The sequence below is a fragment of the Eretmochelys imbricata genome, chromosome 1 (genome assembly GCF_965152235.1).
Source record: "Eretmochelys imbricata isolate rEreImb1 chromosome 1, rEreImb1.hap1, whole genome shotgun sequence".
Classification (NCBI taxonomy): Eukaryota; Metazoa; Chordata; order Testudines; family Cheloniidae; genus Eretmochelys; species Eretmochelys imbricata.
The window spans coordinates 79,534,122-79,558,520 of NC_135572.1; the positions used below are offsets into that span (position 1 = coordinate 79,534,122).

General features: G+C 44.2%; 1 protein-coding gene across 4 annotated transcripts in view; it reads left to right on the forward strand.

Annotated features, from left to right (window-relative positions):
* PIBF1 (progesterone immunomodulatory binding factor 1) overlaps window positions 1-24,399 on the forward strand; it is a 168,978-nt gene that overhangs the window by 135,335 nt on the left and 9,244 nt on the right. For all 4 annotated transcript variants that reach the window (XM_077812313.1, XM_077812323.1, XM_077812331.1 and 1 more), the window contains exon 16: window positions 299-383. In XM_077812313.1, coding sequence (XP_077668439.1) covers window positions 299-383 — 85 coding nt within the window. The remainder of the gene's footprint in view (window positions 1-298; window positions 384-24,399) is intronic.

The following is a 24,399-nucleotide window of genomic DNA, read 5'->3' on the forward strand; positions in this document are numbered from 1 at the left end:
TAAAGAGAAGAATCACACTTTAAATCAAATCAGGGTTTGTTTTTTTTACTGTGGTGTTGTATGTAAATGAATCAGTGATCTTCAATTCTGTTATTTGATTAAAGCAAGCATTCACATATACCTGTCTTTTCAGATGCATTAACAACCTACAATTTTTGAATAAAGGATTATTTTATACAATTGCTTGAGCACATGCATTGTTGCCAGTATTTAGCTTTAAAAATGCATGTTTCAACCAGACAAGATTAGAAGAGATTATCTGTTGCTAGTACTGTATTTCTTATCCTCTTTCTACCAGCCTTTTAAATAAAGAAAAGACAGCTTTGCTCCGTGTCAAGAATCAAATGGGAGCAGATTTGGAAAGACTTCTAAATCATCGTGAGGTAATCTTCCTATTTTAGCATAACTTTAGCATGGATGTTTTTCTGCAGTTAAAACTTGGGAAAGTAATATTTTATATTCTATAGATTTTAGAAATCTATAGGCAGTGTGTCAGCTGCGCACTTAGAAAAGGGAGTTCTGGTTTCTACTCCCAACTCTGCCATCTTACTCACTGTGTGATGCTGGGCAATACACTTACTCTTTCTGTCTCTGAGTTTCCTCACTTGTAAAGTAGTTATATTATTACTTACCTGCCTTACAGGAATGTTGTCAGTTTAATTGTTGATAAAGTGCTTTGGGGTTCTTTGATGAAAGATGGTATAAAATGCGACATATTATTTTATACTGTATTTAAGAGTCCATTGTACATTAGTTCTCAAAAATGCCAGTAGCTCACTCTTAGTAAATTTATTGGAAGCATTCTTTTAGGATGCATAACTTTTCGTAGTAAAGATTGCAAAGTTGTGATGCATATGCAGTAAAAATGTGCAAATAGAAATACACACATTTTATGTAGTATCCTTAATATACAGTATTACACAATGCTTTCATAGAGAGATTATTCATTCTGTCATCTAAAATATTGTTACTATAATAGGAACTTTTTAAACATGAGTTTATGGAAGCAGTACTAGGCACCTAAAGGTAAAAGTAGTTCAACAGATTATGAAGAAATACTTTGAACTTTTAAACTAGATTTTTACATTAAGGTAAGTGCCAGAAATTCTCTTATTAAAAGTAAAATTTGTGAGGCAATGATAAATAGACATCTCAGGTCTTCAGCTGTGCCAGTGCCTGGAAGGGGGGTGATATCCTTGATGCTGTCCCACTTTCTGTGGATGAATAAACACTGGTCTCATCCATTGCACTTGCTAAACTTGAAACAATACTTGATATGGAATAGGGGTCCCATCTCTGGATTTTTCTGATAGCTCTAAATAGGGAGGTCAATTATCAGCTGGTAGTTTAGTAACAACATACTGCAGATCACAAGCTTTTTTTTTTTTTTTTCTTCTTTTTTGGCAGAGGCCCCAGTCCTGCAATGGTGGGGTCCATGCAAATGAACCCCTACACTCATATACAAGTTCCTGTAGTCAGTAGAGCTCTATGCAGATATAAAGATCTGCTTATGTGGAGCTCAATGCAGGAGTGGGTTCAGAAAGCAATCAAAGGCAAAAATAAGCTAATAGCTTAGACTTGGGGTATGAAAAGTTGGCCTGAAATCTGAATGAAATTAAAACTCTCCCTAAAGAAAGATGAGGTTTTAGTAGCAGTACCAAAATAACTTTTGTGGTAGAAAAGTGCTGTGTTTCCACAGCACTGCATCAGCCATGAGAATTCTAACTGGATTTGAAAAAGGGGAGGAACATGGAGACGACAACTATCACCACCCAACACAGCAACAAGGCAGCATCGTCGTTCTGCTGTTCTGTTCTTCGAGTGATTGCTCATGTGTATTCCACAATAGGTGTACATACTCGCCACGTGCACCGGTGCCAGAAGTTTTTCCCCTAGTCGTACTGTAGGGGGGAGTGTCCCAGTGACTCCTGGAGTGGCGCCTCCATGGCGTAGTATAAGGGGAGCTGCGCGCTTCCCCCACCCTCTGTTCTGCCAGTGGAGGTGCGTCGGAACTACTCTGCTCCAGCTTTGCTGTAGCTCATCCCCAGAACTTCTTGTTCGTTCAGTGTTAGTACCTGTAGTTAGTTAGCTGTTTAGTTAGTTCAGTTCGTTAGAGCGCCTGGGCCGGGGCATGCCCCGTGCCCCGGTTTTAAGTCGTGCGACACTTGTAGGTAATCTATTCCAAGGAGTGACCCACATGCAGACTGTCTGTGCTGTTTGGGAGAAGCCCATATCAGCAATCGTTGCAAGATTTGCAAGTTGTTTAAGCCTCGGACCAAGAGAGAAAGGGACTTTAGGCTCCTGGCCATTCTGATGGAGTCAGTGCTGACCCTGACTCTGGCACGCCGTCCAAGCCAGCAGCGGGCACTGCGGTGTCGGTGCCCGGCAACCCTCCAGCGTCATCGACCAGTCGGCACCACTCCCCATCCATAGGGCACGCCAAGAAAGCCAGAAAGATGCTTCTTTGCAGTGGCACCAAGGTAAACCTGGGACAGAGGCTAGACCCATATTGGGCAGTCCTCGATCCCCACCAGCCTCTAGGCCTCCGACTCACGTAGAGCAGAGTAGCCCGGTCCCTTCAGAGCAGGCCTCCCCAGATGTCCGGATGCCCGCCACTCCAGAGGCCCTGCAGGCAGCCTGGGATGTTACATCCATGCCAGTACCAGGAGCACTGCCGATGTCGGCTCCACAATCCAGGGGCAAGCCGTCGCTGGGATCTCCGCAGTCGCCCCTGGCTCGGTACCGGTCTCGATCCAGGGAATGTTCCCAACACTGTTCGCTACCCAGCGACTATTGAGGGCAAAGTCCACGTGGATTGTCCTCGACTCCACCAGACTGACTGGTTGGGTTCCATCTGACCGAGACACTCGGCACTGCTCCACCTCGAGGAGTGAATGCCAACGGGACCGAGGCAGACGTCACCAAAGGTCCTTGTCTCGGAGGGGTTATCACAGCCGGTCACGGCACAGACATAGACATTGTTCCTGCTCAGAATCCTGCTCCAAGACCCCGTCAAGGTGTCACCTCTGCAGTCCCGGGTGTCAATTGCTGGCGTCTCGCCATCTCGGATCTGCCCATCAGAGCCAATCACAGAGCAGCTATTACCGATGGTACTGCTCCTCCCGGTCTGGGGACAGCGGCAGGTCGTACATCAGCCCAGCCTCCATTCGTAGTCATTCATCGATGAGCCAGGCCGAACAATCAGCTCCGCCAGTGCCGCAGCAGGTGCAGAGGCACCGGGCCCCGTGGCCAGCACAACGGTACCAGTGGGCACTGTGGCCCCTGACGCAGTCCCCAGTGAGGGCTTGCTTGGTGGCTGGAGCCTCAGAAGGACCATTGGCTTCCATCTCCAGACCTCTGAAGAAGGAGTCGGTGAGACGTATATCCTCGGCACCATGCCTGGAGACTGACCAGGTGGTGGACCCTCCGGTGCCGGCAGACACCTAGAGTACCGCACTGGCCTCCTCGCCCTCCCCGGATGAGGCGATTACAGGCCCACCTCCTCCGTCCCGCAGGAGGACTTTAGGGCCCACCAAGAATTCTTAAAAAGGGTGGCATCAAGCCTCCATCTCCAGTCAGAGGAGATGGAGGAGCCCTCAGACTCCCTGTTTAACATGCTGTCTTCTTCGGCACTGGGCAGGGTAGCCTTGTCTCTCCATGAAGGGGTGGCAGAAATTTCAAATGCCCTGTGGCAAACACCGGCTTTGTTGGCCCTCATCTCTAAGAGGGCAGAACGCAAGTACTTTGTACCCGCCAAAGGGCACAAGTACTTATGCACCCGCCCAGCGCCCAACTCCCTGGTGGTCGAGTCGGTCAACCACAGGGAATGGCAGGGCCGGCCAGCCCTTTACCCAAAAAATAAAGATTCACGGAGGCTGGACTCTTTTGGAAGACAAATGTATTTGTCCTCGAGCTTTCAGTTCCGAGTGGCAAACCACCAGGCTCTCCTGGGCCGGTATGAGTTCAATCTGTGGGGCTCCCTGCCCAGGTTCGAGGATTCCCTTCAGGAGCGCGATAGGAAGGAGTTCAAGGTGCTGGTGGAGGAGGGTACAGCAGCTGCCAGGGCAAGCCTGCAGGTGGCTTCTGATGCGAAAGACACGGCCGCGAGGTCTATGGCCTCTGCTGTGTCCATGAGAAGGGCATCATGGCTCCTGCTCTCCGGGCTGTCCAGTGAGGCACAGACCGCCATGCAGGATCTCCCATTGATGGCAAAGCTCTGTTTGCGGAACAAACACATACAAAGCTGCATGGCACGAAAGACTCCCGCATGACCCTCCAGACCCTGGGTCTCTATGTTCCAGCTCTGGTAAATCTAAGTTCAAGCCATAGTACCCTCAGGTGACCCACCCAAAATACGAGACCACCTATGAGAAGTTGTCAAGGTTCCTCCCCCACTCTGAACTCTAGGGTACAGATGTGGGGACCTGCATGAAAACCTCCTAAGCTTACTTTTATCAGCTTAGGTTAAAACTTCGCCAAGGTTCAAATTAATTTTATCTGTTGTCCTTGGAATTACCACTGCCACCACCAAACTCTAACTGGGTTTACTGGGAAACGTAGTTTGGACACGTCTTTCCCCCCAAAATCCTCCCAACCCTTGCACCCCACTTCCTGGGAAAGGTTTGGTAAAAATCTTCACCAATTTGCATAGGTGACCAGAGACCCAAACCCTTGGATCTGAGAACAATGAAAAAGCATTCAGTTTTCTTACAAGAAGACTTTTAATAGAAATAAAAGTAAATAGGAGTAAAGGAATCACCCCTGTAAAATCAGGATGGTAGCTACCTTACAGGGTAATTAGATTCAAAACATAGAGAATCCCTCTAGGCAAAACCTTAAGTTACAAAAAAAACACAGAGACAGAAATAGTCATTCTATTCAGCACAATTCTTTTCTCAGCCATTTAAAGAAATCATAATTTAACGCATACCTAGCTAGATTACTTACTAAAAGTTCTAAGACTCCATTCCTGTTCTATCCCCGGCAAAGCAGCATACCGACAGAGAGACACAGACCCTTTGTTTCTCTCCCTCCTCCCAGCTTTTGAAAGTATCTTGTCTCCTCATTGGTCATTTTGGTCAGGTGCCAGCGAGGTTACCTTTAGCTTCTTAACCCTTTACAGGTGAGAGGATTTTTCCTCTGGCCAGAAGGGATTTTAAAGGGGTTTACCCTTCCCTTTATATTTATGACAGAAGTCTATGGACTATAAGAGGCACTCTCAGAGGCAGTCTCGGCCTGCCCCCCAGCCTGGGTCCTCCAAGGGCAGGAAGGCGGGGAAAAGGTAGTTTTGACGGGGGCGCCCTGCCAGTTCTCACCAGGGATCCACCCTCAATAAAGCTCCCCTTCTCCAATCAGTTGTGTGCTTTCCTCCCAGAGTGGTTGCAGCTGACCTCAGACCGGTGGGTCCTCAACGCATCTCCCAGGGCTACACACTCCAGTTTACTTCCTCCCTGCCCAACCATCCACCGCCCCCGTCCCTCCTGGGGCGACGGGCAGGAGGATGGGACGGCTCCTGGGCCTAGGAGCGGTGGAAGTAGTGCCCAGGGAGTTCAAAGGCAAGGGGTACTACTCCCGCTATTTCCTTATCCCAAAGGCCAAAGGGGGATTCAGGCCCATCCTGGACCTGCGAGGTCTGAACCAGTACATGGTGAAGTTCAAGTTCTGCATGGTCTCCCTGGCCTCCATTGTCCCCTCCCTGGATCCCGGGGTCTAGTACGCTGCCCTCGATCTGCAGTACGCGTACTTCCACATTCATATATTCGAGGGGCACAGATGCTTCCTCTGTTTTGTGGTGGGGCAGAATCAATACCAATTTACGGTCCTCCTGTTTGGCCTATCCACTGCCCCTAGGGTATTTACAAAATGTATGTCGGTGGTAGCAGCCTACCTCAGGTGCTGGGGGGTCCAAGATTTTTCCCTATCTTGATCTGCCCAGTCAAGGGCAGCTCCCAGTTGCAGGTGAAGGATCACATGACGCTCCTCCTGTCCATGTTCATCGGTTTGGACCTGTTGGTAAACAACACCAAGTCTACGTTAGTTCCGGTTCAACACACACAGTTCGTCGGGGCGCTCCTGGACGCCTTGTCGTCCAGAGCCTCCCTCCCACTGGACAGGTTTGAGACCCTGAAGGGGCTTATCGACACGGTCACAAGGTTCCCAGTGACAACAGCCAGAGCATGCCTGCAGCTCTTGGGTTACATGTCGGCGTGCACATACATGGTCCATCACACCAGACTCCGGATGAGGCCCCTCCAACTCTGGTTGGCCTCAGAGTTCTCCCAGGCCTGGGACAGGATGGACAAAGTCCTCACTGTACCCCACTCGGTGATCATCTCCCTTCAGTGGTGATCTGCCCCAAGCAACATGCTCCAAGGTGTCCTTTTCAGGGACAAGGCCCCATCGCTGGAACTGGTGTCCGATGCGTCAGACCTGCGTCAGACATGAGGGGGCCCATGTGGGGAAATGTTCAGACCCAAGGTCTGTGGTCGGCTCAGGATCTGACCCTACACATAAACGTCAAGGGACTCAGGGCGGTACGGCTGGTGTGAGTGGCCTTCCACTCGCACCTGGAGGGCAGGGTGGTCAGGGTCCTCACGGACAACATAGTCTCAGTGTTCTATATCAACAGGCAAGGCAGGGGCCGATCCTCTGCCGCAAAGCCCTCAGGCTGTGGGATTTCTGTATAGCCCATGACATCTGCCTTCAGGCCTTCCATCTACTGGGTGCCTGGAGCCCCCGGGCAGATTGCTTGAGCAGGGACTTCTCCTCTCAGCACGATTGGTCTCTCCACCCAGAAGAGGCTCACAGGCTTTTCCAAGTATGGGGGACTCCCCAGGTGGACCTGTTCGTGACTCGGCGTAACCAGCACTGTCCCCGGTTCTGCTCCAGGAGAGGTCTGGGACGGGGCGCTATCTCCGATGCCTTCCTCCTGTCCTGGTCAGGCCAGTTTCTCTATGCCTTCTCCCCGTTCCCACTGATCAGCAAGATCCTGGAAAAAGTAAAGACGGACAAGGCCCGGGTCCTTCTGATTGCCCCGGCATGACCCAGGCAACATTGATACGGGACCCTCACGGGCCTGGTGGTTGCTCCGCCATGGCCATTGCCATGACCTGCTCTCCCAGGACCAGGGCTGCCTCCTCCGCCCCAACCTAGTGGCTCTCCACCTCACAGTGTGGCTGCTCAGTCGTTAGGTAGGAAGAAAGGGACATGCTCGGAAGGGGTTCAACGCGTCGTCCTAGAAAGCAGGCAGCCCTCCACGCGCCGCGCCTACTTGGCCCCGGTTCTCCAGATGGGCGGAGGAACGGGGTGTTTCCCCGGTTGCCACCCCGATCCAGCTTATCCTGGACTACCTTCTCCACCTTAGGGCCCAGGGCCTGGCGCCCTCATCAGTCAAGGTGCATCTGGTGGCCTTATCGGCCTTCCATCCACTGGTGCAGGGTCACACGGTATTCTCCCATGCTATGACTGGCCTGTTCCTTAAGGGGTTGGACCATCTTTTTCCGTATGCTAGGCCCCCAGTCCCGCAGTGGGACCTGAACCTGGTGTTGGACTGTCTCGTGGGGCCCCCGTTTGAGCCGCTAGCCACGTGCTCCTGGTCCCACCTCTCGTGGAAGGTGGCCTTCCTGGTCACGATCACGTCGGCCAGGCTGGTCTCTGAGCTCAGGGCCCTGACCTCCCAGCCTCCATACACAGTTTTTCATAAGGAAAAGGTCCAGCCCACACCCTGCATTCCTCCCGAAGGTGGTCTACACCTATCACATGGGTCAGGAAATTTTCTGCCGGTCCTCTGCGTCAAGCCCCACGCTTCCAGTGAGGAGCACTGTCTCCACATGCTCGATGTGCGACAGGCTCTGGCTTTCTACCTCGAGCAGACCAAGCCGTTCAGAACTGTTCATCGCCACGGCTGAATGCATGAGAGGTCAGTCGATCTCCACTCCGCAGCTCCCCAACTGGATCACTTCGTGCATCCGTACCTGTTATGATCTGGCAGGTATCCCCTCGCTACCAATTGTGAAGGCGCACTCAACTTGAGTGCAAGCCTCATTGGCTACCTTCTTGGCCCACGTTCCCATCCAGGACATTTGTAAGGCTGCCACGTGGTCTTCGGTTCACACGTTCATCTCGCACTATGCGATCGTCTCCCAAACCAGGGATGACGACGGGTTCAGCAGGGCTGTACTCCATCCTGAGAATTTGTGAACTCCTACCCACCTCCAACAGATATTGCTTGTAATCACCTATTGTGGAATACACATGAGCAATCACTCGAAGAAGAAAAAACAGTTACCTTTTCCGTAACTGGTGTTCTTCAAGATGTGTTGCTCATGTCTATTCCACATCTTGCCCTCCTTCCCCTCTACTCCCTCTTGGAGTTGTCTGACAAGAAGGAACTGAGGGTGGGGGGAGCGCACAGCTCTCCTTATACCACACCATGGAGGTACCACTCCAAGGGTCGCTGGGGTGCAACCCCCTACCGGTACTGCTAGGGGAAAAACTTCCGGTGCACGTGGCGAGCACGCATACCTATTGTGGAATAGACATGAGCAACACATCTCGAAGAACACCAGTTATGGAAAAGGTAACTCTCGTTTCTCCTGTTTTTAGATTCTTAAACTGTGCATATCACCATGAAATTTGACACCTTCCAGAGTTATGAATAATGAGATAGCATCAGTCATTGAAATTTCCTCTTCATTCCAAGGGTGTTTTCTGTTTTTTTAGCTGTGTGTGCATAATGGGAAGGCAAGGGTGAAGAAATGAGTGGTAGGGCTCGTCTCCATGGTAAATTACTCTAAATCTACAGCTCATCAGATTGCCACAAAGTAACATTCCATGTGGACACTGCTACAGCACACTGAAAATCCTGGAATGCAACTTGCTTAATTAAATCTTTTCTTTTTACATAGTTTGTTTTAGAACTCTCCTTAGTTCTCTGCTTATTAGCATATTTAACCAAAAAAAAAAGAAGAGTTTTTAAATAGACAGTTAAGTCTTCACACACGACTCTCACCTCCCATATTGGTATATCTCCTGTATATCTCCTGTAATGTCGGATTCTAAGTCACCAGATTTCTACAACTGCCCCTCATGTGACAACTATGGTGGTCACGAGGTCTCCCAAGGCACAGACATAGACCCAGCAGACATTGCTATTCAAAAGCTTTCAATCTCTCATGCATGGTTCATGTACACACCTAAAGTGGAATCTGTGTGTGAACAACACATCTCAATGAGCCACAGTTACTGTAAGGTAAGAAATTGTTCTTTCACTTCAGAATTAAAATTTCTGATAAAACAGTATCAAACTTGTTGTTCTTTAATTCTAATTTGAAAAGGTTAAAAATCTTTCTGTACTGACCAGCTTATGTAGTCCTCTGAGATAATTTATTTTCAGAATGGATTTCTTGATTTAACTCTGAATTGATTTTAAGTCTGGAATCCTTTCAAAAGGAATACAGAGCCTTGAGATTGAAATTCTCTAACTATAGAACAGAAAACAACTGTCTGTGCTTTCCAATACTACCCTGGCAGAAATGTGCCTTCTCTTTGATCTTGTGGGATGCTGTGTAGATGTGTCAGACATGTATTCACTCTGCCTGTTGCTTCTGAATTTTGCCAACCCAAATTAAGATTTCACAATTATGATTAGACTTGGGGCAAATGCCTGATATTTATGTTTATCTTAATTTCATCAAGAAGTAAAAATAATCAACCACAACATTAAAATAATAAACTTTTATCAAACCTAACTCACTCTTCCCTTCCACCTAAATTTAAGTTATAACTATTATAAAAATAAGATTGTTTCAGTAGACAAAATCAATATTGCATTATTTCATCTAATTTTGTTTGTTAAGTGCAGTCTTAATAAAAAAAATAGAAAAATAAGATGGCCAGTTTTTGGATTACAGCTGACCTGGACCATAACTGAACTAGATGTTTAGTAGTGGAGCTTATATTTACATTTTCTTGAATCTAGCAAGGAATTCTTTTTTTGAATATAACTTTCAGGTACGCATGCTTTGATGGTAAATGCATATGTATTGTCTCAATTCTAATCTGAAATACAGAGCTACAGACCTTTGAAAATTCATTACTGTGCACACAAAATACTCCATTCCCTAAGAAACAAAATGTGAACCAAGATATATCAAGTTAGATTTGAGACAGGTGTCTGTCATGTTTATATCATAAATATGAAAGGTAAAATTTATTTTCTAAAATGCTGTTTTTACTGTTCATATTTCATGAACCATTGAGCAAATGTTGAAATATTAGTTTCTCTAGCAAGGTAATCTTCTGCGCTACCCTCCCTTCCTATTGCAGAGCAATAGTTTTTTTTTAAACAGTTTGCTTTAAATAAGTTAATTCTAATTATTTAAGTAACTTGATGTCACCACTCTGATATGACTATGAAATTCTATGTGAGACAGATGTAAAGTTCCAAACTATAGTTAGCATTCTTTTTTATTTCTGTTTCATTTCCTGGAAAAGTTTTGTCCGTGATAATTCTGTAGTTATAAATTAAACTATAAAACCATAGAGATTTAGTTATTACCAAACTGTAGTCACAGTAACTTAAAAGAACAATCACAGAAAAGTCCCATTATCTAGGATAAATGTATGGCATAGTTTAACAAGGGGAGAAAATTGCTTTCATGGATTTGTATGGATGCTTTTAAGAATTGATTATTGCAGTTTGAGATAACTTATAACAACTGAATAAAACAATTTTGTCAATCTTCTACTAAACTATATGAAACAGGGATTATTTGAAACATTTGCTTCTTTTCCTGCCAATGAGAATCGTAATTGTGCATTCTTATGTCTGAATTAGATTTTAGAATGTTCCACATAATAATTCTTTAGCGTCTAACTTTGTGCGTAGGTTGGGGTTGTTTGTTATAACCTGCATAATGTCAATTTCAGAGACAATTTCATTCTGTAATCCGACAATTGTTAATTAAAGATCTGGCCCAAATACAAACTCACCCTACTTTTTGAAAAAATGGCTTCTGAAACTGAATATTATGGATTGTCCTCTATCCTTAAAGGGACCAAGCCAAAACCCTGAAATTGGGAAAAGTTATTTTCCAAACTTTGTAGTTTAAGTCCACCAATACTGGTAATACTAAAAAACAAACTTTATAAATGGACTATCTGAAGACTGGCCTGAAATGGAGTCTAATGAAGTAAGTTTTAGAAATGTGTACTAAATGCTCTGAATTGCCAGTTTGAAAGGTAGTCAGCAGATTATTAATTTAAAATTAATTTCTTCCTTTTGCACTCCTCAGATCTTCCAGCCCCATTCATACTGCCAGCACACACTTAGGCATGCCCCATCATGCAGCATTCTAGTAAAGCCAAATCAGCCATTGTATCCTGCAGTTGACTAGAGCCAGCCTCTAGGATTATGTCTACACAGCCTGCGGAAGTGAGCCTCCCAGCCCAGATTGACAGACTTGGGCTAGCGGAGTTTGCCCTAGCACTCTAAAAATAGCTGAAATTGTGGCTCAGGATGGAGCTTGGGCTCTGAAGCCCACCCTCCTCCCTAGTGTGTCAGGTAAGTGAGAGAAGATTTCAATTTGTGGAGTTTTGCAAGGAGTCTAGTAATGTTTCCACCATGAGGTGTGAAATAAGTGTGTTGCCAAAACTATGCAACATTGGTTAATAAAAATAAAATTAAAAAAAAAAACCCACTGTTGATCCACATAGGCTGTGTCTAATCTGAAGTAGTTTGCTGGTTAATATAATTTCACCACTATAGAGTATACTGAGACATCACTCAGAGTGACAGCCAGCAATGCAAGAAGGGCTGAATAGCATGTAACCTAAACAATAACAACATGGCTTAGGCAAGTTTGAATCTGATTGTGTGCTGAATGCCCTTCTCATCATGGGTATTAAGGAAAATCAGCAAATATTTCCAAAATTGATGTTGTTTTGTCAAATTCCCTTGCAAGTCACTTTTAAAAAACAGATAAAATTATTGGTAATGTTTTTACAACAGAATCTTTTACCTGGGCCCTCTATAAAGGATAAAGTTTATTCACTGAAAAAAGAGACAGAAATAGGGTTCATATTTGGGGGAAAGGGAAAAGGTTCAAAAATGCAGGTACTGTTCAAATAAAAAAGGGAAGGCAGAAAAACCAAGAAACACACTATTAAGGCAAAAAGCATTGTATGCATAACAGCTACAAAATATCTTGATTATATTCATTTGTTTTCTTTAAGTTTTTTGCCTCTACCTTTCATCACCTTGTTTCTACTCCTAAAGCAACCATTTTTTGTACTTTTAAGGCAGATCTCCTCCACTAGTTATATTGTGTTCTGAATTCCACCAAACAGCACTTTATTATTTGATTTACTGAAATCTTTATACAGGATGGCTCTATTTGGCTGATCTCCACTAGTTTATAGTGAGGCTCTGTTTCCAAGGCAAGGCTGCTTGCCATCTTAACACTAACAAAAGGCATGTACATAGAACCATAAATGGTGTAACATATATTAAGAATACAAATTACACCTTCAAAAACAGCAAATGACTATTAAAAATGGTTTAATCTTGCAGCATATTAATCTTATATTTTTTACAGAACGAAGGATTTTTTTAACACAGCCATCAGATATTCAGTCTATAAATACTTGTTAAATTAAGTATTATGGTTTTGAATGGTTAGTTCTGTAATGAAACATTATCACTGTCAGTCCTGCTTTTTATTTGGATTAATTACCAATATTACACTAATATTTCTTGGTAGGATTTACCTTATGTTATCTATGTTTTCCATGTAAGCCATGCTACAGTTCAGGGAAGAGGTTAAGGTTTCTAGGCTTTCACTCCTACCTGCTTAGGACCTTATCCTGCAAACCAAGCACACATGGAAATCTCACTGAAGTCAGTGTGAGTTCTATGCATGGTAAGTTTCAGGGGTCAGGCCTTAGGGTATGTCTACACTGCAGTGTAAACCAGGATTAGTGGGACTCAAGTCAGCAGACCCTGGGTTAGAGAACCTAGGGCTTGAATGTCTAAACTGGTAGTCAACCTTAGGTTAAGAATTTCCTAACCCAGGCCTGAACCTGGGGCTATGGCAACCACACTGCAGCACGGAGATCTGAGTCAAACCAACCATATCCCACACTCCCTTGCTCCCTTCTGAGATGTGGCTGCTGTAGCCATTTGACCATGGTGCAGTGTGGGAAAGCCTGACTGTTCACCCTGCACATTATAGGAAGTTTGAACAGCCTGCCAACACATTCTGTTGAGAGAAGCCATTTAGGTCTGTGCACTCCTAGCAACCAGAGACAGCAATATGGAAGAGGCAACATTTGAAGAACTTTTCGCTTGTTCTTTCACTCCTGTGTCAGGAAAAGGGCAGAGCTGTGAGACGCTGGTGGACATTTCAGCAGTGTTTTCTGACCCACCAAAGACACCTGACAGAGCTTGTGATGGAGCAGAAGGAAGCGGGAAGAAGAGGAGGACACGGACACAGCAGACTTGAACTGGCTGATGCTGCTCATGACACTTAGACTAGCCCCTTATGCCCCCTCCATAGCCTGGTGCTTCTGGAGCAGGACTACAAGCATAGACTGGTGAGATCACATTGTTAGGCAGACCTGCAATGACCAGAAGTGGGTCCAGAACTTTCACATGAAGAAAGCTACGTTTCAGGAGCTTTGTGAGCAGCTTGCCCCAACCCTCCAGCATAAAGACACACCTAAGGTGGCCAAGTCGGTTCAGAAATGGGTTGCTATAACCATCTGAAAGCTAGCTATCCCGGACTGCTATAAGTTGCCAACCAGTTTCATGCTGGAAAGTTGACTGTGGGTAAATGGGTGGTGGAAGTGTCTGAGGCAGTCAGGCATGTTGTTTACCGTAAACTGGTTGGGCATAAAGGATATTCCTGAAGTAATTGCTGGCTTTGAGGGAATGGAGTTTCCAAACTGCACCAGGGTCATTGACTCAGATCGCTAAGTGAAGGAGCACAGGAAAAAACTCCTTGTGGAATTTCAAGGACATAAAATTTTTACTTTTCTGAACTTCAGTATATCGTGAGAGGGATGCTTCAGACCATGGACACTCCCTGGACACAGCCAAGTTAATCACAGTGAAAGATGTGCAGAGACAAGGGTAAGGGTTTTTTTTGTTTTTTGTTTTTTAAAATCAAGCTGCTTTTTTTTTTCCTGAAAATTGCAGAAGCGCTTGGGTTTGAGGCAGGGAGGCAGTTGTTGGCCATAATATTATGCTCACTGTAGAGGACCAGCTAACCAGTATGGTGCATTTTATTCCTTGTGCTCAACCGAGACAACCACACAGCTGCTATTTGTGCATGTCTTCTACCTCCCAGCTTCCCAGACCACATCACATAAGATTGAGGCCCCCAGTTCGTCCCATGTTCTGGCATGAGGTCCCCTGGCAGCTAAACAGCCAGATGTTTGTTTCATCAGCAAACCATCCCCAGATAGATGGCCAGACAGAAAGGATTGAACCAGGTTCTAGAGAGGTACTTACGATGTTTTATCAAATATTACAAAGAAAAATTGATCCATCCACCTTCCCTACACTGAATTTGCATATAACAATGCCAATCATGCTTCCACTGGCCAAAACCCCTTCTTCACCAGCTGCGGCTTTCATCCCTGTTTCCATTCTGCACTGCCAACAGCTTCCCAAGATCCTGGACTTACCAATATGATTTGGCAGATCCACCACATCCAGGAAGAGCAAAAGCATCACCTCGAAGACACTAAGGAGGCCTATAAATAACACACAGACCTCCAGAGATGAGAGGGTCTGGTCTTAACAGCGGATCAGAAGGAATGGCGATCTACCAAGAACCTCCACAGAGGCAGGCCATCTCACAAACTGGACCATTAGTATCTTGAGCCGTGCTAAATTTGCCAACAAATTAACCTCATCACTTTTAAGCTTCACTTGCCTAAGTCTCTCAGAATACACCTCATTTTCCATGTCTCACTCTTGAAAAGGTTAACGAAAAACTTGTTGCCTGACCAGATGCAGTCACTGCCTCCACCTCTTCAGGTCCAAGGTATTGAGGAATACTTAATCCATGCCACCCTGTACGCTAAGTTGAGGTGAGGAAAGTTAATGTACCTTGTGGATGGTGAAGGTTATGGCCCTGAGAAGCAGTCTGGAAAACCTGCTAGTCATGTACATGCCCCTGAACTGGTGGAGGCTTTCCACAAGAGCCAGCTAGTCGAGCCCGGTCTAGTGACACCTCAGTGTCATCCCTGAGGGGGGAATGATGTGAGGATCTGCAGGACTATAACCTGGGGTCTGCTGGTCACTGACCAACTTCCGCATCCATGCTGCCATCCGGCAGCTCTGACAGAGCATCAGTTAATGGCTTTGAGCCTGGTGGGGCCGAGCACTACAGGATGTGCTGCTCACAGAGCGCCTGAGTGACAGTGCTCCCATGACCCCAATTGGTCCGGGTGCCCTACGTAAGCCTGAAGGGGACATCAAGAAGCGGTCTGTACAACTAGGAGGATCTCCAGCCCAACCAGCTTCTACCACAGACCCTACTCCTTTGCCTTGCTTTGGTTCCTGGCTCTGACTTCAGCTCTGATCCTCTGCTGTGGTTTCTGGCTTCCAACTCTGGCTCTGTCCCTCAGCTCCAGCTCCATCCGCTAGGCCTGACTGCCCACATCCCTGCCATGGAAGTCTGTGGTAGAGGTGGGAGTTGAACGAGGAGCTCTTGAACCCTCCTCCTGTTCTCAGTCACAACCATTCTCCCTCCTTTAGTTATGTTTTTCTCCAGTTTAAGACTTTGGGAAGAAAATATTGTCAATTTTTCTACTTTACTTAAAATAATGATAAAATGAATATTTGTTAGACACTTTGTTTCCACTGTTTATTAACTTGTTTTACTACTGGCTTCTTTTTAACGTGGAAGTAATATAATTAATCCACTTGCCTACATGATTTTGACAAACTAATTAGACTTTTGTTCTGTTTTGTCATGAGAATTTAGGCCAGATTCAGTTTTTAAAAATCTGCCCTTGATATGAAAGGAGGCCACACAAAGTCTCTGCAAAATCATTTTTCAAAGACTTGTGAGGTCTTTTACAGCATGGAAATCAAACATTTATTTTTAACTGAACTCTTGAAAGGACACTTTGTATATATTTCTCATAATTGAACTGCTACACATGGACACGCTACTTTAGAAAAGCTGTTCTCAAACTGTGGTCCTTGGGGCACTTTCTAATGGACCCAGAAAGCTGGCAGGTCATATGGTGCTGGCTCCTCATTCCCTGCAGCCACTTATACAGACATATGGGCTCTTGTAGAAGCAGCTGGAAATAAAGAGGAGTCATTATCCAAGCTGCCTTTTCCAGAAGCCATTAGTACTTAGCTGGAAGAGGAGAAAAGGGAGCTTCCTTGGGGGACAGAACTGGTAGCAGAGTTAGAAAAAATTGGTAGCTGTGTTTTGACCAGAGAAGCACAGGGCCAGGCAGCTGGGCAACATGTACCCAGGAGAGGACCAAGAGCTATGGTGACACTGTGTAGGAAACAGGGTGTGAATGGAGAAAAGAACAGAACCAATGGAAGAGGAAGATGAAATGAAGAACAAAAGTAGGCACTATCTTGGGACAAACACAGCTACAACAACAGTGCATTCAAAAGTAGGCAGTGTAACTCTTCCACAATGGACAAAACACTTCCTATATTCTAGTTAAAAATACACAAATTTTTAATATTACTTTAATTGCTAAGAGATTAGTGTAGCTGCCTCAGGAAGGAGGTCCATGTGATTGCGGGTGGGCAGGGCAGCAGCCCATAAGATCTGTTAAACTATTTATAGTTTGTTCTATAGATTTTTCCAGGAAACTTCTACTAATAAAATGGTAGTTTTGAAGTTGTCAGAGGATTGAATGTAGATTTCGGTTAATGTAGGCAATTTCAGTTATTAATAACCACAAACTCTAAACTGCATCCAGAAGTTTCTATGTTTATGGAGCTTATGCACCTGTGGAGCCCAGAGAGCCACCCTCCCAAGTAACCACTTTTCTCAATGTGTTCCTCTGCCTGCAGTTGACTTAAGTTTCAGAGGCTTGTTAGCCTTCTATATCCTATGCCAGCATCCTAGGGGAGAGCAGCAACCCTGTTTCCTCCTCATGATGCTTCCCTTGTATCCTGGGCCATAAGGTTTCTCTTCGCTGGATGGAAGAAGGTGCTAGGGGCTTTTACCCTTCTTTGTCCCTTTGAAATTTGGGGTCTCACCAAGTGTCTGTGCCCCCATAATTCAGTCCCATTGACCTATTACCCTCATCTCTACATGTCCTCCTTTTGTCTCAATATATCCCTTTTTCCTCTGCTGTGCCTCTTGTTGTTGGATCCCCTGAGCCCCCACTATCTCATTCCTTCTCATCTTTGACATTAATGCAACAGAATGGGTGGAGAAATGGGCCACCTGCACAAATCTCCCCCCCCCCCCCTTACACACTAGTCACACATTTAAAGTGCGGCCTGCTCTGGTTTGAACTGTAACTGAATTGTGCTGAGGGAAAGTGGCTGGTGGCAGCTTAGGTCAGAGAGCCACTGCATTAGAAGGATGCTATGGAGCCACTGAGTAGTAGCAGTCAGAGGCAGATTAGGGTTTTGTGGGGCCGTGAGGCCCTGAGCCAGAGCAAGTGGGGGCCCTTCCCCACCCTTTCCGTCTGCAGTCCCCCTCCCCTCGCCCCACACTCCTGCCAGGGAAATGGGGTTGGGGCATGGGGGCTTCCCCCGTTCTCCAGCAGGAGCACCATGCGGGTGGGAAAAGCAGGGCAAGCCCCCGTGCCCTGACCCCGCTCCCTGGCTCCCTGCCCTGGCTGAGTGGGTCGAGGTGTGGGGGTCCCAATTGGCTGTGGCCCCTAGGCATGAGCCCCGTTGGCACAGTGGCTAATATGCCACTGGCAGCAGCTTCCATCTGAAAAAGAGGACATGGAGAGAAGTTGTGACAGGAGGGCTCATAAAAGCACTGGAGCCAGAAGGAGAAGGCACGTGAACAGGGGCAAGAGAACAGTGAATCTCAGGAAAGGGAAACTTCTTGATGGGGAGGGGAGAGGGAGCTGGCGAGGTATCTGAAGAGGGCTGGGAGGAAAGGATTGGGAACAGGTGCCTCAAATAAATTATGTTCAGCCCTGCTCCTTTCCTTTTTTAAAAAAAAAAAATATTTTCTTTTTTTTTAATTTAAAAGATTGTACATAGTAATTTCAAAATTATTTGTGTTTCCAAAGTGAATTCCTCCTCATCTATGTGCAGTAACTTGTTTAATCTTAAAAAAAAAAAAAAAAACCACCTGATGTACAATGCTTGGTGCTCTTTTTAAATGTTAAGCCACAGGGTAATTATCGTATTTGTTATGCTACATTTATGTTTTGAGATTCTGGTTCCTATTAATGTTCTGCATGTTTTCCTCAGTAGAATACAGGGACATTTCTGCATTACAAATAAGCCCTGGAGCTATTCTCATCTTCAGACTTAGAGAAACAAGTGACATTTACATTGCTAAATGATTGTAGAGAAGTTTCCAGTTCATACTTTACAGGGGAAAATATGCTCTTAAGCAGCAGTATTTGTCATTTTGTTATCTATTTAGTGATGTCAGGCTTTAATTAAACTTGAATACAAAATGCTATTGAATTTGGGCAGATAAAGGATTTAACAGAGGGATACATTCATTCATTTCTTGATGTTGTACATTTCTGAATAGCAGTTTTCATACAAATTCTTCAAGAATTATCTTTCCATTTGCTGTGTTATATGCCAAATAATTACATGCTGAATATTGCGTGCTACCTAGCAATTACTGTTTTTAAGAACCTAAAAAGGGCAGCAAGGTTTATAATAATGTCACTTCATATAAATACAATATGAATTATTTTTCTGTATCATTAAAATATTTTTTTCACAAAATACAGGCAAAGTTCAACTCACTGATATGGATTACAAGAGCCAACTGGCATGCACATTTTAAGTAATGTACTTTTTAGGGACAGGTTAAATTAAAAAAAAAAAAAGGAGAGGAATTTAAGCAAGAAATTGTTGGCAGAAAGGTCTTCCAAATATTTAAATATTTAATTATATTCATTTTTTTCCAGTGTTGGCTATTAATTGTTTAGTCATATTGTTAGTTTTCCAGATGTATAGACTTTTTTACTTTTCTTCACTGAATGATACAATTTGAATATCCTCAACTGTAAACAGAATGTAAATATTTATGAAATACCAAAAATTGGATGAATCAAATTAAAGGGGGGAGTAACTCAATTGAAAAGATAAGACCTCATAATCAGTAACTGATCGTGATTATTATGACTATTTTGACACATTAGTAAAACTGAGTCAATATTTTCTGTAATGAAAGCATATTTTCATTAAATTAGATTTAACTAACACTTATACAGTGGCTCTGAGCTAAAAAGTATTGGTTCCAAATAAGTCTTTTATTTTTGTTATAAGTATATTATTTATTTCTGTGTGTTTTGTTTACATCAAAGTATTAGAATATTCATATACCAGATTTCACACATCTTTTATAAATTGTAAAATTTACCTCAAAAATTTGAAACTTTCCTTTCTTTTTCTTCTGACAATTAAAAATAGATATAATGATTAGGAACTAAGCTAGAATACAGCAGAAGTAGTCAGGGTATATGCTGTGGCATTCTGCGCATGCCTGAAGGAAATAAAGGGCAGAATGGGCTCAACTATCACTTAGTTGAGTCTTACTGTCTGCAGCAGTGAAATGGTGTCCACCTGCTTCTCTGCACACTGTGCTTAGTGTGAGTTATTAGTATTGTTAATTAATTTTGTGAATAGTTTGTGTTTAGTCTTTTTGCCAGTTGACTGACCAAAAAACCCTACAACTTTAGTCAGATACTTAGTTAAAAGGCTAGCTACCTCTCCTCCCCTCATAGAGAGGCCTTAGCAGTATGGCAGAAATGAAATCTGAGGTTCAAATTCTGCTCTTCATGTGAAGCTTCAGTACCGCTTAGCAGTGGGCATTCCACTTGCCTCCTTTGTTTAGAAGAGGGAATACTCCTTAGTTTTGTTCCATGTGTTGCTCCTTCCATCCGTGGACTCAGAAAGCTAGAGGGGTCCATCTAAAATTGTTCCTCATGGAGCACTCTGTTTATGCTTCCCCAGATTCCAAAAGGAAGGATGTACCTAGATCTCAAGCCTTTGGTCAGTCCCTTTTCATGAACACCCTGTGAGCTCAGATTTCACCCCAGGCTCTAAGTCATCTGTCTCCATTTTGGCAACTTTAACCTCTGATAGAGATAGGAAGGGGCACTGTTTCAGAGATAAGCCAAGGCATATGTCATTCTCTGCTGCCTACCAAGTCAAGATGTGTGTCAGCAGGTGCCTAACAGGTCTTGGGCTCAGCAGTTGAAGGAGAGCCAAAGGTCTCACAAAGGTCCCTTTGGCATTTTGATACCAACTGTTAAATATGAGTCTGTGGTACCCAGTAAACCTGTAGACTGCCCTTTGGTTTCCTGGGCCTCTACATCCCAGTCCGAAGGAGGAAACAAGTAAGATCTCAAAGCTCCTTCAGGCAGCATCCTTCTGCTCAATATTACTACAACACTCAGAGGACTTCAGAGCCACTGAGAAAGAAGCAACAATGACCATTCACCTCTTCCTCCACTTAAACACAGTCTGTGTCTTCCATCAGATGACTGAACTGCTTGAGGATCCCTTCCCTTACGCATTCATCCTTCCCCCTTTGGAAACTTCCTCTTTTACATTCAAGAAGTCTGGACTCAGATCACATTGGAACAGTAGGTCCTGGAAATTGTCAACAAGGGGTATTCTATTTCATTCTAGTTACTTCCTACCCTCTTCACTGTCCCTTTTCAGGGACCTTTTTCATAAGATACTATTAAGACAAAAAGGGGACTTCCTTCTACAACTTTCAGCAGTTTAGAGTGGAAGAGGTGCCCTTAGAGTTCAGGAGCAGGGGGTTTTAGTCCCATTATTTCTTATCCCAAAAAAAGAAATGGTGGTGTTGTCCCATTCGGAACCTTTGATGTTTAGGTTATAGGTACATGACACAGCTGTAAGAACAAAGGTAATTGTAGCTGTCTCGGGTCTGTTGAAAACCTGTTCAAGTGTCACATTGAAAATTGTCCATTATGTTTAATGTGAACAAATTTTCACACTTTTTAGCAGTTATTTATTTGCTAGGGCAACATTCCTTTTTACCACCCTAATCATATTTCCACATCTGGAAATTCTTTTTAATTTTGTTTCATTCATATGAATATCAGATTTTAATATCCTACTAACCTTGAATGTCTATAGCTACTCAATTTGGAAAATGTAAGAAGCATATTTGATATGTGTATGTGCAAGTTATGTCAAGGACACAGAGTGCATTGATAGTCGTCCTTTTTTTGTGTCCATAAATACAAATAAACAAATTTATTAAATGAAGTCATATTTTACATTTTTAAAATGTAATGCCACCGTTTCATTTTTGCATCTGTTCTTTTCTCTGCCATAATTGCACTTAGACATCTATAAATGACCCACCATAATTGAAGATGGTTTATATAGTTAGGGGGGAATCAGATTTTATCCTCTATAATCAATTGTCTGGACTATACATATCCATTCTCCATACTTAATGTACTGTGTCAGTTATCCATAATAAACTTTTTGTGTTTAAGAATTAAATATGTTGCATCTTATTTTCACTTGTCAAGAACACAATTTACCATTACTATAATTTCAAATGCTACTGAAATTTGAGTATGCAAATACCATTTTATTTTACCTTTTAAAAATCATGGACCCTTTTTCACTTTTGCCAACTCATGATTGTTTTAGAACCTGATATTTTAGTCACTACATACACAGAATACCTGTTGAAGTTAATGGGAGTTACTCACCTACACACAGCAGCTGCAGCATCAGGCCCTAATTAAATTCTAGAATAAAATGTTCAGAAACTAGGAATTATTTGAATTGTAGGCATGCATAATGCCAGTAGCCTAATGATATAAAAGAAAAATATACTTTTTCCTAATCTAGCTAGACACTTAATTATTTTTTTAAAAAAATCTGTATCTTTGATTCCACACAAAAATACCTTGGTTATTTTTGAACTAAGGCTGCTAGACTGCATATGCATAGTCCACCAATGTAAAGCATGAAATGCAAGGAAATAAGCAGATATTCATTCATTCCTTATATGCTTCTTGCAACATTTAACTCCCTTTGTTTCCCTACCACATTCAGCTCTTAAAATTCCATTCACTTCTTCTCCCTTTCAATACTTCCCTAGGACAGACCCCGCTTGTCTCTACCGCCTACAACCTAATACAGTTCTGCTTCCCTATGTGCCCTCCCACCATATACCTCCTCCTCCTCCCTCAGTGCTGCTGCCTGGTGCAGTGGGGGAGACAATGGAGGGATTAACAGGGAGGGATGTGTGGGGAGCCAGAGGCAGAGTGGAGCTGGGGTTGGTAAGGGGGATGGTTGTGGATGTGAGAGGATTGGGTGAGGAGAGGGTTGTATGCGGGGTTCTTGGGTGGTGGGATTGGAGCTGTGCAGGCAACACGAGGTGGGGAGGAGTTCACTGAATCAGATTAGGGTTGAAAGAGACCTTAGGAGATCATCTAGTCCAACCCCCTGCTCAAAGCAGGACCAACCTCAACTAAATCATCCCAGCCAGGGCTTTGTCCAGCCAGGCCTTAAAAGCCTCCAAGGACGGAGACTCCACCACTTCCCTAGATAACGAATTCCAGTGCTTCAGCACCCTTCTAGTGAAATATTGTTTCCTAATATCCAACCTAAACCTCCCGCACTGTGACTTGAGACCATTGCTCCTTATTCTGTCATCTGCCACCACTGAGAACAGTCTAGCTCCATCCTCTTTGGACCCCCCTTCAAGTAGTTGAAGGTTGCTATCAAATCCCCCCTCACTCTTCACTTCGGCAGACTAAATAAGCCTAGTTCCCTCATCCTCTCCTCATAAGTCATGTGCCCCAGCCCCCTAATCATTTCTGTTGCCCTCTGCTGGACTCTCTCTGGTTTGTCCACATCCTTTCTGTAGTGAGGGGCCCAAAACTGGATGCAGTACTCCAGATGTGGCCTCACCAGTACTGAATAGAGGGGAATAATCACTTCCCTCGATCTGCTGGCAGTGCTCCTACTAATGCAGTCCAATATGCCATTAGCCTTCTTGGCAACAAGGGCACACTGTTGAATCTGCTTTGAGGCATAAGCACTTGAAGTTCTCCCCATGGAATTGCCATCTAGGCCCCACAGTGTACAGGTGCAGAAATGTTGGGTGGAGCCCTTCAGGCATCAGTGCCTCAAGAGAGAGCTGCTCAACTTACCCAGCATTGTCTTCTCACTGTGTCCAAGAGCCAGTGCTGCAATGCTGGAGGAGCCAAGCATCTCCACATAGGAATCAGCGCTTTTGGGGTTTTACACTGCACTGCTTCCTCAGTGTAGTGGGGAGCTGAGGCAGCAACAGTGAGGGAGCAATTTGAGCACTGATGCCTTCTCACAGAGGCATTGGACTCCCCACCCCAGGAACAATTTACTCCCCGACCTACATTACCCACAACCCTTCCTTCACCCAGCAACGCCTTTTCCCTCCCAGTCTAATTCATGTTCCTGCTAATGCCCCCTTCTTTCTCCCCAAGGCCCTGCTTTTCATGTCCCACACATTCCTGCTCTGTTCCACCATTATTGACCTGAAGATCCCTGTCTCTCACCCCCTGCTGCCTTTCCTGGTTTCCTAGGATCTATGTGCTGAGCAGGGGTCTTGGAAGCAGGCTACCAGCATCAAATAATAGAAATAGGTGATAAATCTGAGCAATTCAATTGTCTAATCTTTACATAACTTGTATCAGTCATTCCTAATGTGGGAAACAACACTTTCTGATATCACACGCCACCTGTGAATTTAATGTGTTTGTGGACTGTGGCATTTGCTGGAACTGTTAGCTAGAGAAATCCAAAAAAAGAGAGAGGGGAACTGCCACATTTCAGAAACAGGACATTTTCAAATGTATCCTCATCAAAAGTTAGTAAATCTGAAATGTATTTGGGACATAAATAAACTAGTAATTCCACTGAAGTTAACAGGGTTACTGTGGAATAACTATGGTGTAACAGAGAGGAGCTTTGCACATTATGCTGAATTAGGAATTTTCAGACTAAAATTAATCATTAAAGTTTAAAACAGAGGGATTTTAGTCCTGCTTTAAATGCAAATGCAACCTTATCAATGCCCCATAACAAGCATAGACACTGTTTTAGGTTAATATATACATTGTGGGGAAAATTCTCATCTCCAGTCTCTTCTGGTTCCTTTGTGTCACTCAGGTGGTGTAAAGGAGGCAAGACTAGAGAATTTGGTTCTGTAACTG